At 51.3% G+C, this 14,806-nt stretch overlaps 1 protein-coding gene across 3 annotated transcripts in view; it reads right to left on the bottom strand.

Annotated features, from left to right (window-relative positions):
- Coro1c (coronin 1C) overlaps positions 1-14,806 on the bottom strand; it is a 75,253-nt gene that overhangs the window by 2,547 nt on the left and 57,900 nt on the right. For all 3 annotated transcript variants that reach the window (XM_036171849.1, XM_036171848.1, XM_036171850.1), the window contains exons 4-10: positions 9,027-9,156; positions 6,381-6,562; positions 5,176-5,295; positions 4,182-4,286; positions 3,355-3,500; positions 1,444-1,501; positions 360-605 (exon numbers count right to left, since the gene is read on the bottom strand). In XM_036171849.1, the coding sequence (XP_036027742.1) occupies positions 360-605; positions 1,444-1,501; positions 3,355-3,500; positions 4,182-4,286; positions 5,176-5,295; positions 6,381-6,562; positions 9,027-9,156 (987 nt within the window). The remainder of the gene's footprint in view (positions 1-359; positions 606-1,443; positions 1,502-3,354; positions 3,501-4,181; positions 4,287-5,175; positions 5,296-6,380; positions 6,563-9,026; positions 9,157-14,806) is intronic.

Below are 14,806 nucleotides of genomic sequence, written 5' to 3'. Positions count from 1 at the left end.
TGGTGGTAGGCTGGGCTGCTCCCAACCCCCATGGCTCTAGCCAAGGTCATCCTTCTTGCTAGCCCCACACAGGCACTACAACCTATACAACACCCACACACACTATTTCCTTTGCCTGCAAGGAAACTCACTTCCTGGTTCCTGTGACCCTGAACTCCCATGATGCTTTACCAGGGAAAGGCAGTTAGGAAAACCCAGCAGGGATCCTGTCCACGCTCAAGACAGCACAGTAGGCATTTCGAGGTCAGTGCTGGTTAGCGGAGCAGACCGCAAGTCACCTAGTCCCTGGGCACTGCCCTGGACCAGGGAGCTTTCCAGAGGACACAGGCCAAGCCCAGCCCCAAGCACACACTCCTCACCACACTGGCGGTGTCTGTGGTCTTCTTGGGAGCACTGATGAGATCACCCTTCTTGTTTGCAGCCGGCTTGCTGTCCAGAATGTTCTTCTTGACCACCTTGAGATCCCTGTTCTTGCCTGGAATGTACCCATGCTTCAAGGAGATGAGGATGGGGTCGGCGTTCTTCCCCTCGAACCACTCCTCCGCTTCCAGTGCGGCCTCTGGCCCCGCCGTGTCAGGGTACAGGTCGTCTTGGAAGAGGTCAGACTGCAACAGGCATGTGGGCAACATCGGTAAGCGAGAAAGGCGGGGCTCTCCTGAGCTGCTCATCTTTCTGCAGTGCTGAGGACGAGGTCCCGTGTGCATGTGTGCAGGCACGTGTTCTCCCACGAGCCGTGTGTCTCACCCCTGACCTACTCTCCTAGCATGTGGAGAGCAGGATACAGGCACGGGCCATCACACTGATCTGAGTTTGCTTTTGAAACATGAGTTTCTTAAAAGCTGGGTACCTGGAGCTGGAGAGATGGTGTGCTGACTAGTGGTATGTCATTTTGGAAGAGGGAACCCCAACTGAGAAAATGCCCCCACCTGTGGGCAAGCCTACATGCTGTGCATCTCTCAATTGACAGTTCATGAGGGAGGGCACAACTCACTGGGAATGGGGCCACCCTGGGCAGGTGGTCCTTCCTGAGTGCTGTAAGAAAGCAGACTGAGCAAGCCACGGAGCAGACCAGCAGGCAGTGCTCCTCCATGGCTACGCACCAGTCCTGCCTCCAGGCTCTTACCCCGACACTGAGTTCAGCAATGGAGTGGGACTCGAGAGTTGTAAATGTAAAAAGCTTTCTTCCTCAAGCTGTTTACAGTCATGATGTTTTATCACAGCAACAGAAATCGTAACTGTGATGGGTGGCTCAGTGGTCATAGATAGGCATTTCTTGTCTTGCAGTGGGCCTAGGCCTGATTCCCAGCACCCACTGGGCACTGGAGTTCCAGGGGCTCTGACGCCGTCTTCTGATCTTAAGCATCAGGCAGGCAGGCACACAGATGGTGCTGGCACACATGCAGGCAAAAGACCCACCAACCAAACCCCAACCTGGACACTCACCTTCCTGGGGACAGTCATGATGATAGGCTCACATTTTCTCTCATGAAGCTTGAAGAACCTTCAGAGGAGAAATAAGGCAAAGTTGCAGTGGGTGGCATGTGAGTGACACTCAGACCACTCTCTGCGGTGCTCCATGGCATCGGAGCCACGCGTCACTGACACCGCATCCGCTGCCCCAGGCCCAAGCATGGCTGGGTGCTCCTGTGTGTTCCAGGAGAAAACAGACTGAGCTCATCCATGCGGCTGCAAACAGCAGGTGTGGGAGGCCCGTGAGAGATGGCTGCCGCAATGCCAAGTGTCATGTGGTGGTGGACAGCACGGCCACGCCACAGTGACTCACCATGTCCCCAGACACGAGAGTACAGACCTCGCAGGAGGCAGCATCTGTGCCCTAGGTGCTGAGCCTCCTGCCAGTACGAGGTACTGAACATGTGACACATGACCACAACTTTTTTCTTTGGGTTCTCATGGGTGTGTCTTGTGTTTCTACACACATGGCACACATGTGGAGCTCAGGGGACAACTGCTGGTGCTAGTGTGCAGGCACCTTTCACCTCGTCATTTTCACAATTTACTATTATTTCCGTGTGTTAGTATGTGGGTGTGCATGCACAGCACACATGTGCAGGTCAGAGGACAACTATGGAGCCGGCTCCCCCTTCCACTTCACAGGGTTCTTAGGATCACTCCCGGGCTGTCAGGCCCATGTGGGAGTGTCTTCACCCACTAAGCATGCTGCTGGCCCGGACACTGCCACACAGGCCAGCTTAGCTGACTCTGGAGAGTCCAGGCATCTGTGTCCTCCCACTTCCATCTCATTATTGCTGGGATTACAGGTGTGTACCACACCACCATGCATGAACACAGGTTCTAGAGACATAAGCTCAAGTTATGCTCAAAAGACCAGCGCTTTACCAGGTGCATGTGCTGTGGAACAATCCTTTTCCACGCTATGAATATGCATTACTCTCGTTGGTAAATAAAAAGGTGACAGGCCGGGCAGTGGTGGTGCACACACCTTTAATCCCAGCACTTGGGAGGCAGAGCCAGGTGGATCTTAGTGAGCTCAAGGCCAGCCTGGTCTACAGAGTGAGGTCCAGGACAGTCAGGGCTACGCAGAGAAACCCTGTCTTGAAAAACCAAACAAACAAATAAACAGAATTAAGAAAAGCTGGCGGGCCGGAAGCTGGGCAGGAAAGCCAAACTAAGAATGGTGGGGATGAGGCGGCAGAATGAGAAGAGACACACAAGCCAGCCGCCCAGGAAGCAAGACATGCTAGAGGACAGATAGAGCCACAAGACATGCTAGAGGACAGACAGAGCCACAAGACATGCTAGAGGACAGATAGAGCCATAAGCCACATGGTAATACATAGGTGAATAGAAATGGGTCAATTTAAGTTGTGAGAACTGGTTAGTAACAAGCCTGAGCTATTGGCCGAGCATTTATAATTCATATTCAGCCCGAGTTGGTTATTTGGGACCAGGTGGTCAAGACAGGATTCGGGTCAGGTTACAACCATCTACTTTTTTGGTCTGTTTTATTTTTGTTTTTGAGACAGAGTTTCTCTGTGTAGCCCTGGCTGTCTTGAACTTGTTCTGTAGACCAGGCTGGCCTCAAACTCAAGAGTTCTACTTGACTCTGCCTCCCAAGTGCTGGGATGAAAGGTGTGCACCACCACTGCCCAGCATACTGTAACTTTTAAAAAAGAAGCCAGACAGGATGGTGCAGGTCTGTAACCCTAGCACTTGAGAGATGGAGGCACAAGGCTCTTACCCACTTGCCACCAGGAAACACTGCTCACAGCGAGGACAGATCACAAGCTATAATCAACTCCAAACACCCCAAGGTAGTCTTGGAGTCGGCCTGCTCAGTCATGAACAACTGGACATTTAGGGTTCAATTTTTACCTAGCGATCTCACATTTGTTGACATCAAGTCCCCGCTTAGACATGTAGCCCATCCCTCGCTGAGGCTCCTTGCTGCTGAATGTGTTGAGGTAGTGGACATATGGGGATTCGTCTGTGATTTCAAAATAGCGGATACTGCTGTCACCCTACAAGAAACATTTTGTTTAAGAGGGTGGTACCCCACACCACCCCAGAATTCATGGGAGTCTGATTTCAGTAGCTGACCACTGCTCTCTCCAAAGACATTTGCCTGAAATAGAAAACAGTTGTCTCCCCACCAAGATAAGTCCTTCCTACTTAGAATCCTCTAGCATGTCCTTTAGAAGGCTCCTCTTCTGGGCCTAGAAAGCAGGCAAAAATGTCACTAGCCCACACAACTGCCCCGAGCATAAGCTTCAAAGTCAAGTGAGCAGAGGACATGGCTGAGAGCACAACCACCTGTCTGTGTGTTCACTTCCTGGCCAGGGCAACAACCGACAACCCGAGGATGATCAAACCTGGACAGCACCAAAGGCTGTCCAAAGGTAGTGTGTAAAACCCCATGGTCATATCATTCAGAGAGGTCAGCTGTTTTTGGCAAGCTACCAGAGGCAGGTGCTAGCTAGGCTAAGAATAAGTGAGTTATTCCAATGTGACCAATGACTATAACCTGTTCTGAAAGAGAACACACACACACACACACACACACACACACACACACACACACACACACCAGTTAAAAACATTTAAATAATACGTTAGTCACACCGTCTGGCTCCTAGGTCTCTAGAGGATGAGCCCTGCCTCTTCTAGGGTTGATGTCACATCAGGCACCTGCTCCCGCTTACCTTCCCGCACAAGTAAATGATACTGGTGTCTGGGTCATAGAAAGGCAGCAACACCCCATTGCTAGTGTCCATCTCATGGAGAGCGATTGGTTCCTGCATGTTTTTCTGAAAATAAGTCCAAAAACAATATATAGACACGCATAGGCACGTGTTTAAAGGACAAATTCTCATAACCTTATTATACATTCTTTGACATAATCCGTTTTCCCAGCAGAACCTAGAGTCGGAACAACACAGGTATATTCTCATATACGTGACACCGGGGACCAAACCCCCCGACAAGTGTGTCGATTTGACCACGCACGATCAAGGCAAACAGCACGGCTCCACAATAAAGACAAAGAAGCCTTTCTCCTTTGCAGCTGTTTTCTACAAAGATTTTTGTTTTTAAAGGCCAACCTGGTCTACACAGCGAGTTCCAGGCCAGCCAGGGCCATGTGGTGAGCCCCTGTGCATGAGTGCAGTTGCCTGCTAGGGCCAGAGGAGGGCATCAGAGCCCCCTGGAACTGGCGTTGTGAGCAAGGGGACACAGGTGCTACAGTCATCTCACGCTCCTGCCCCTGAGCCATGTGTCCGGCCGCTACTAAAGGATGCACAGACTAAGAAAGCGAAAGACTAGAGAAAGCACCTGTATCCTACAGCCCTGCGGGAAGCGCTGCCACTGTGGCCGACTTCCTTCACACATTCAGTATTCTACCCACGCAGCTCAGGGTACGTAAACCGCTTATCCAGCCCTAAACACTCCCCTAAGCCAGGACTGTGCTCAGTCCTCATCAACTCAACAATACAGAACTCATTTTCCAGTCCCAGCAGTTGGTGGACTCCTCGGGAGCTTCGTGAGTGCACGTCTAAGGTACACTTACCCGTGCTCCACTGAGGATGAAAACCTCCTGCTGACTCAGGGCAGCAGTAGCTTAAAGACCACACTGAGAACCTAAGACCCTGCCAGCCCAAAGCCCCGCTCAGAACAAGGGAAAGCTGGGAGGGGGCCTACCGGGTTCCAGAGTGCCAACTGCCGCTCACTCATGCGGCTAAAGCCAGTTGTGAAGACATTGCCGTCGGCCAGGAAGATGGCACGCATGGGCCGGGCTCCCTCGTGTGCTTTCTCCTTCTCCTGGGGAGGGAGGAAGCAGATGCAGATGTGACGCAGTCAGACAGCAACGTGGGAAGCCCGTACTGGGAGCCAGCATCCCCCCCCCCCCCCCCCAGCGGGCCATTCCATGTTCCCTGAGCAGGATTCAAGGCCATGGTTAACCACTGCCCCGACATGAGGAAGAAGTGACACTCAGTGACCTGGGCAAGCTGAGCCCCAGACAGACTGAGGAACCCCACTCCCACCACAGTCTGCTGCTGCCCCAGCCCACACACTGCAGCCACAAAGCTCACGCAAGGCTCTGCCATACATGTTTCTCAAGAGGGTGACCTGCAGGCTGGGGCAGCCAACAGTGTCTCCGACATCACGGGACACAAGGAAAACTGTACTAGCATTGTCTGGTGGATGAGAGTGGCTGAGGAGCCACCCCTGAAGATGCTGGGTGGACAAACAGAGGGCTGCAAAATCCCTGTGGTACATAAGCACTCGACATGATTGCTGCCTAGCCCTAGACGGTGCCGATAAACATCACCACATCTCAGACGGCCTCACAGCACAGCTAAGGTGAGCTGTTCTTGGATTTCTCACCTGCAGCTGCAGCCCTGACATGTACACCTTCAGGCAGATATGTAACTTTGTGAAAGCCCTGCTGGGTGGCAGATGCTGGGCATTAAGCTGATGACAGGCCCTGCTGCAGGTCTGCAGGGCAGCTAGATACTGTTCTGAGATGGAGTGGGCATCAACTAGGGAGCACCAGTGAGATACCCAGACAGGTCAAAGTTCATCTGAGCTCATCCAAACCTGAAAACTCCTAAGGGCATCATGAGCCGTTCCATACCCCTGTGGAACCAGCACTCGGGAGGCAGAGCCTGGCACATCTCTGTGAGTTCCAGGCTGGCCAGAGCTATTCATTGAGATTCTAACCTCCACGAAGGGACAGAGCTGAGCCAAGGCTGAAATGACTGGAGAGAAGAGAGACTGGGGCAGTCCCCTCCCTGCTCAGCTGGTGCCTGCACGCCACCAGGACACCGTGGCTTGAGAGCACCGGCCCTCAAAGCAGAGTCCAGGTTATTGACTGGCTACCAGGGCTGTGCTAAGGCACTCACCGCCACGATCTCCTGTTTCCTGGGGTCGATGACTCTCACTTTCTTGTCTTTGGAGGCAGTGCAAATGAGGCTACCATTGCGGTTCCAGCTCACGTTGTAAATCATGTCTGAATGCATATCATCCAGGTTGATGAGGGCCTCCCCCGTGCCCACGTTCCAGATGATAATGGCGTTATCGCATCCTGCACCAAGCAGATTGACCACAAGGTGAGAAGGGCCCGCACAGCTCATCAGAGAAAGCTGCAAGCCCCACACGGACACAAAGGCAGGGGAAGAAGGGTGCAGATGACAAGGGCCTCCCCAGCAGAAGGCTGGAGTGACAGGATTTGTGTAAAGAAACATTTTTAAAGCAACACTGAAACCACCGGTCAACCCAAACGAGAACCACGCCAAAGCCAAAGCCTCGTTGTTTAGAGTCAGTTGGACTAATGGAACCAGGAGCTTTCAAGTACCCTTTTCCAGAAAGGTGACATCAGAAAGGACATCACTTCTGCTCCTGAGAACCTGGGGTGGCACATGACTTCAGGTTGTGACACTATGAGCCAGGGTCCTTCATGTCTATGAAATTAGGGTAAATTACAGTACCAGAAGGGAAATGGAACTGGCCTATTGCTCACAGAGATCTTTATCTATTTATTTATTTATTTTTGGTTTTTCGAGACAGGGTTTCTCTGTGTAGCTTTGGAGCCTGTCCTGGAACTCACTTTGTAGCCCAGGCTGGTCTCGAACTCACAGAGATCTGCCTGGCTCTGCCTCCCGAGTGCTGGGATTAAAGGTGTGCGCCACCACCGCCCGGCGATCTTTATCTTTAAAAGGGGGAGATGGGGGCCAGAGTGATCTGTCCATGGTGAGAAGGCTAAAGTGAAATCACACTGACATGTGGAGTTAGAAACTGTTACCCAGAGAGGTCTACAGTCCCCTAGATACTCAGCCCCATCCTTGCTTCAAAAGTATCTTCTAAGCCAGTGGTTCTCAGCCTGTGGGTCTCAAACCCTTTGGCAAACCTCTGTCTCCAAAAATATTTATTTATGATTCATAACAGTAGCAAAATTACAGTTATGAAGTACCAACAAAAATAGTTTTATGGTTAGGGTCAGCACACCATGAGGAACTAACTGTATTAGAGGGTCGCAGAGTTAGGAAGGCTGAAAACCACTGCTTTGAGTGCTTAGAAGATCCCTAAGGACTAAGAACCAGAGCAGGAAACTCGTGTTGAAAACCTGTACAACAGTATCAAGTGCTGTAACTGATCTGGGGGGGGGGGGGGGGGGCTCTGCCTTCCTGCACCAGCTCCTCCAGGAAGCCTGCTCTCTGGGGAAGGCCAGGCACAGGGTGCTCGCACAGTCTGAAGGGACAGTCTCCTCTGCTTGCACAAGGCAAACAAGGAAAACAGGGTAAGCCTATATGTTCCCAAGTAACCAGGGGGACAGCAGGTCCCTTCCACCATGTGGTCCCTCGGCTCCGGCTCTCACTCGCTCGCGCTCTCTCTCTCTCTCTCTCTCTCTCTCTCTCTCCCTCCCTCCCTCCCTCTCTCCCTCCCTCCCTCCCTCTCTGGCTTTGGTCCCTAGATCATCAGAAGGGCTCAGGTGTGGTCAGCCATGGCTATGAAGGTTGATGCCTTACAGTGTCTTCTGTGAAGAGGCCTTTGGTTTCAGTAAGTACCTGACATTAAAGTTTTAACTTCACTCACCATAAATAAACATCTCCTACTCTTGGTTAAAAACTGACCTGCCCAACTCAAAAAAATACATGGTTTAAAATAAACCAGTATTGATTAAGGTATAAATCACACATATCCATTACATACACCTAAGGAAGGTTCTGACAAATGCCTATAACCAAGAAATAGCTTACCTCCATCACCCCAAGCTTAACTACAGTCACCTGTATTCCTGTGTGTGTGTGTGTCTGCACGTGCATACATGCCTGTGGGCGTACATGTGTATCTGCACTGTGTAGAGGCCAGAGGACAAGCCTGGAATTTGCCATTGGCTAGGCTGGCCTGCCATTTTGTCCCAGGGAACTGTTTTCCCTCTGCCTCCCCAGCACTGGGATTATAAACACTGGCACCACACCTGACCACACCCAGCTTCCCTAACGAGGGCGCAGAAGCACTTTATTGAATGAGTCACCTCCCCAGCAGGCTAGCCTTGAACTTCTGCACCATCACATCCAGTTATGTATTGCTTAGAAAAAAGAAGAAAAGGAGGCAGGCAGGATGCAGGGAAGGAGGGAGGGAGGAAGGGAGGGATAGAGATAGAGATGGAGATAGAGAGATCTAAAATTTGGGTAAAGGCAAACATTTCTGTAAGCTGAACCTGGAAATCAGGCAAGAAGCCAGCAGAGATGAAGCTAGACACTGCCACACTCCACACTGAGACAGAAGGTGCCAGGCCCCCTGCAGTGTAGTTGAACTGAAGGTTCAGAAGCAGCACCAGTATCTAGAGCTGGGGGCTGAGCAGATAGACCGGGCTTCGCCAGCAGAGGAGTGAGGGAGAGGTGTGTGGAAAGACCACAGAGCACCACACCAAGTGTACGAACCCATCCACATTGAAACAGTCCGCCATGCTCTTCAGTGCTCTGCTTCAGTGGACGCACACCTGTCACCCCCGCATCCCCCAGATGATCCAGCCTGCTGGCTCCTACCTGCGCTAAGAAGCACGTTGCGGGCTGTGGGATGCCAGGCGACAATGCCAACTCTTTTCGAGTGACCTTCTAAAATCACCACAGGTTCGGTCAGGGAAAGGGTCAGTCCATTTTCCGGGATCTGCCAAACCTGTTGGAAAAGGAAAGAGATTACTGGTCTGAAAGCCACCTGTCATACTTCACTTCCAGGTCACCATGGCCACCCAGTGGCACTGGGGTAAAAGGCACAAGGAAGTGACAATCTTAAAAATGGTCTGGAGAGATAGCTCAGCAGTCAAGAGCACTGGTTGCTCTTCCAGAGGACCTGGGTTCCATTCCCAGCACCCACATGGTGGCTCACTGCCATCTATAGTGGGGTCTGGTGCCCTCTTCTGGCCTGGAGGCTTACAAGCAGATAGAGCACTCATCCACATTAAATGAATGAATGATTTTTAAAATGTACCTATACTAAGGACTTGATAACTCTGTGTTTCTTCACTTGGGACCTGCTGGCCGATGGGTTCCTCAGAAGCACAAGTTGTTCATTCTGACTGAATCCTGTTCTCTCTTCAAGTGAGAGTTCCTTTCTGTAGTGTGGTAGAGAGATTAACACCACTCCAGTGTGAAGTACAGACCTGTGTTTACACCAGTCATCCAGCAGAGGGCTTCCTCGGTGCTTCTTTGGTGGATCACTTGGTCCTTTTCTCTCCATTGTTCATGGGCTGCCCACTGCGTAGTTTAACTATCATATACTAAAGGTCACAGGAGTCACCACGGCCAGTCTCACGTTCCCTTCTGAAATGGTTAAACTATTCTAACATCTGTGTCGGTGGTTGTATGGACTCATGGACATATTAAAAATCACTGAGTCAGGCCTGGAGGCACCACCTTTAATACCAGCACTCAGGAGTCAGAGGAAAGCGGATCTCTGTGAGTTCAAGGCCAGCCTGGTCTACAGAGTGAGTTCCAGGACAGCCAGGGCTACACAGAGAAACCCTGTCTCGAAAAACCAAAACCAAAAAAGAAAAATCATTGAATTGCACCCCTCCCCCCATCTGAGACAGGGTTTCTCTATGTAGCCCTGGCTGTCCTGGAACTCGCTCTGTAGACCAGGCTAGCCTCGAACTCACAGAGATCCACCTGCCTCTGTCTCCAATGTGCTGGGATTAAAGGGTACAATATCTCTGCCTGGCTTGCATTGCACATTTTAAATGAGCAAATTCTGTATAAATTGTATCTTTAAAAGAAACCTTATTTGCTGCTGCCGCTGCCGTTGTGTGTGTGTACGCATGCCAGACATGGTGCATGTGGAGGTCAGAGGACATCTTTCTAGAGTTGCTTCTTTTCTTCCACCCTTGTGTGGGTTCCAGGGACTGAACTCACTTCATTAGGCTCACATGGCAAGTGCCGTTGGTTACCTGCTGAGCTACCCAGTTGGCCCCATGAATTATATTGTAACAGGTGGAAGTTTAAAAACCCCTCTGTGTGCTGGAGACGGCCCAGTGTGAGAGTGCTGGCCGCGCAGGAGAATCTTGAGTCTGGGCCAGGCATGACTGGGCATGCCTAGAATTCCAGTATTGGTTGGGGTGGGGCACAGAGAAGAGGACTCTGAGAGCTCTGGACTCAGTGAGGACCCTGAGTCAGAAGGTGGTGACATGGGAAGCAACAGAGGAGGCGCCTGCATTCTTGCCCTGGCCAATATTATTGGGGAAAGTGCATCCACTATACACGGGCACAGGCAGAGGAGGAGGAGGAACACAGCAGAGAGAGAGAGAGAGAAGACTCAATGTAAAACAGGAGGAGGGCTCTGTCCTGTTTTAGAGTCTTGCTACGTAGCCCAGTCTGGCATCAAGTTCCAAACAACCCTCCCCACCAGAGCCACAGGACAGCTGGTGAAGAGAGAGGTTTAAAGCCCAAGACAGAGCATGACTCTAAAGCCCTAGAGAGCACAGTTAGACAGCCTCTACTCTAGGAGAGTGACTTAGAGCGGTGATCCTTTCAAACCAGGCGCTCCTAGAGAGCAGCCTGCACTCACGGCCAGCCAGCCATCTCTCCAGCCACCTCACACTTACAGTGAAGAAAGGAGCAAACTCGCCATCCTGAAAAGACTTGACGGGCAGTTCAGGAGACCTGGAGCTTTTAGGGACACTGTACATTTGCAGTGGACTAAGTGTGAGGAAGGGTGGCCTTGGAAGCAGACGACTGTCTGGTTTCAGTTGCGTGGCACCAGGAGAGACCTGGGGTAGGTGAGTGCATGAGGTTCAGCTCAACTTCTGCCCTACAAAAATGCCAACAACAGTTTGCCACCCTGGAAGATGAGCAAATGTAGTGGGTGACTCACTCACTGTCATGGATGGTTCCACTTGTAAACATAACCTCTCCTGGAGATCACAGGAAAATAAACCAACCCCTTGAGGCTCAAGCCTAGAGGTCACCTAATGTTCCACCCCGGCTCCCACCACTTAGCCCAGCTTACGCAGGCAGCTGAGGCCAGCAGAGAAAGCAGGGTAACAGCATGCCTTGCCTCACCCCTCCCTAGCCAGACAGGTCTGCTCCCTTGGGGTGCGGGGGCAACTGCTTACTCTCCAGTAGGACAGCGTGCTTTGATTCTTTTGGTTTTCCGAGACAGGGTTTCTCTGTAGCTTTTGGTGCCTGTCCTGGACTAGCTCTGTAGCCCAGGCTGGCCTCAAACTCACAGAGATCCTCCTGCCTCTGCCTCCAGAGTGCTGGGATCACAGGCGTGTGCCACCACCGCCCAGTGTGTGCTTTCATTCTAATACACAATTCTTTGAAAAATAAAACTAAAAGATTTATGATTAGCCAAACAGCTCTGGGTTGAACCTGGTCGTCTGAGTATAATCGGGATTGGAACTGTCAACAGAACACACAGGAACAACGGTTGTTACTTTGATGAAAGCATGAAGCTGGCAGAGACAGACATGAAAACTGGTAACTCAAGGACACTCATTTTTTCAAGACGAATCTGACCCAAGCTTCTAACGAACTGCAAGTGTGGTAGCACCATACACTAGCTCCAGATGGCACCCTCGCCTCAGCCTGCTGGGATTCCCAAGGTCCACAGCAGTGAGCTTCGTAAATCCTCATGCTTGACAGGCTCTGGGTGTCACCAGCATTTCCACACTGGAATACAGGAACGGCCGGGTTCAGCGTGGGCCTTCGCTCTCTCTAGCTTCTCCTTCACCATCTCTTGCTTGAGTGGAGAGGAAATGTCAACAATGCAAACGAAACGTCAATGACATGACAGAGTCTCAGACCTGGACAGCTGGCGTCTGCACTGGACTGTGGGCAGACTCGGTGGCTCTCCACCAGGCAGGAGATGCACTAGACCAGGCACCTTTTACTCCCGGGTCCACACACACGCAGCATTTACTGAGGAGCCGCCACAAAGCAGGTCTGGTCAATGGCTGAACAAGAAACTGAGCAAAAGTCAGCAAACGGAAGTGGTAGGGTGCGGAAGGCGCTGGAGCTAGGTGAGTCCAAATCACATAAATGTGCTACAGATGTAGACTGCCCACCTCAGTGGACTCCAGCTGGGCTGAGGGTGTCCACTAACGTGACCTTGAGGTTTGCACTGACCGGGGTGATGGTGAAGTGGGGGGATGGTGACATAAACCAGCACATTTAGGATGATGCAGAAACGCTGTAACATCAGTTAGGTTCGTCCCTCATATTATTCACAGTGCCCGGTATGAACAGTGCTGTGCTGCCCTAAGTGGCGCTGACTAAAAGTACAAGTGTCACCAGTGCCACACCACACAGGCTGGCCCATCCAGGAGCTGCTGAGGAGAGGACCTCTAAGAATGAAAGGAGGAGATCGAGTGGCCAGTTCCAAAAGGAAACACCACAGATGCACAGAGCAATGTTCTAAAAAGCATCTAAACAATGCCTGGGAGAGGCTGGCTGCGGGGCCAGCAGAGAAAGGAACTAGTCAAGACGATAATGGCGCAGCTCTGTCAGCTGAAGGAGTGTCTGGGAAAGTCTGGGAAACAAAATGCAGCAACACCAGGACCAGTGCGTTGATGAGAATAGACAGTGCTCTCGAGTGAACTGTGGGAAAGAGCTGTGTGTCTTCCCACACTCAGCACACCCTCTGGCTGGCGCTGCAGGCCCTCCTCAAGGGCTGTCATCATCTGGCTGTCTGCCCAGAGGGTGCCTGCTACTTCTGGTAATGGCCTGTCAGTGTGGAGTGAAGGTCTTGCTTCCCGGGGACAAAGAGCATAAGTGCCGCTCTATGCCTGAGTCTCATGCACAAGCTGGCACTCTGGCCTGGGCCTCTGGGGCTAGGATGCTAATTAGCCATGTTAGCACTAAACTCTTCGCTGCTGGGAGCCAAACTCCTTGTTTATCCTGAGGGAGCCTGGGCTGTGCTTACAGAGGGTTCTGGAAAGGTCAACTGAGCTGAGGCTCTGCACAGTATTACCCTAATAGGAAACTGCTCATGGGGAGGGACAATTGCTCTGGAGCTGGAAAGCCTGTGTCCTAGACATTGCCCTCCTCAGCTTCTGACACCTGACAAACCGTGCCCATGTGAGCCTGAGTTTCCACGTCCCTGCCTCCCCTGCGCTACTTCAGTGATGGAATACAAGCATGTACACCGGCCTGCCAGGCACAGGGCGCTCGCTGCCGTTCCTGACCACACCTCTCCTGTGACCACACACACTTTTAGGTTTGAACACTGTGACTTCTGAAAGGAATCTTGTCTTATACTGAACTAATTAGTACCCACTTACACCCAGCATGCCCTACGTGTGAAAGCCCTAGTTCATGCCCGAGACTGGCTGTGTTTTTTATTCAATAAGACTGTTCATCTCCATGAGACACTTGGTGCTAATACTGTCTGGCAGGCTGGTGAGCTTTTCTCTGCTCTGTGTCTACACTGGTACCCCAACACCAACCTGCTTCCTCAAACACTGAGTGAGCAGGGAGGCAAACAGCAGAAACATCTTCCACAGAGGGTGCCTCAGCACATCATGGACAAGTCACTACCCAACTATTAAAAGGAAAACAGAAACAAAAGCCTTCGAGTCCCTTAAACGTTCTATTGGACAACACATGACTACAGTATGTTTTGTTCTGAAAGAAAGGAAAACAATGAACCCCAAAGGGCTTCCAGATGAAAGTGGGTATCAATACTGAAAACCCAGCAAGGTTCTGAAAAAACTTCTCAAGCATGTGTTTGGGACAACCGCATTCCAGTGTCCTTTGGGCGCATGAAAGCCTGCACAAGGAGGAGGACAGGGCCAGTCCCATGGAGACAGGGCAGGGGAACTGGGCTCCTCTGAAGTATCAAGTATGCAGTTGGGTTAATGCTTTTATTTTTCAAACACCGCACCAATTTAAAGCACACAAACTACTTCCATCTTGATCACCCTCTGGGAACTCGCTGCTGGGTGAGGCACTAGAATCACAGATTTGGGGTGCTTCCTTTGCAAAAGGTCCTGTCTTTAAAAAGCCAAAGGCACTGAGTTCAGAGGGAACATGAAGGAAGTCTCTCAAGACACCAGGTGAGGGATCTGCTGTAGAGCAGCCTGGAGGCCCCATGAGGCAGAGTGTGGTGCCTGAGAATTTTCTGGAGAGCAAGCTGAGCCTGGAACTAAGTGTGAATACGCCAAGGGCAAACGATCAACATCCTAGAGGCAATCTGTACACCAGACACACCCCGGACACACTACAGCACAGCTTCTACTTCTACTGTAAGAAATAAAGTTTGCTGGAAAAACCCATGATAAAAGCACAAATAAGCATGGTCCAGTATTTATTTTTGTTTACTTCTATAGGCT

The sequence above is a fragment of the Onychomys torridus genome, chromosome 22, assembly GCF_903995425.1.
Source record: "Onychomys torridus chromosome 22, mOncTor1.1, whole genome shotgun sequence".
Lineage (NCBI taxonomy): Eukaryota > Metazoa > Chordata > Mammalia > Rodentia > Cricetidae > Onychomys > Onychomys torridus.
Note: the sequence above shows the minus strand (reverse complement) of the source record. Positions and strands in the feature narration are given on the sequence as shown.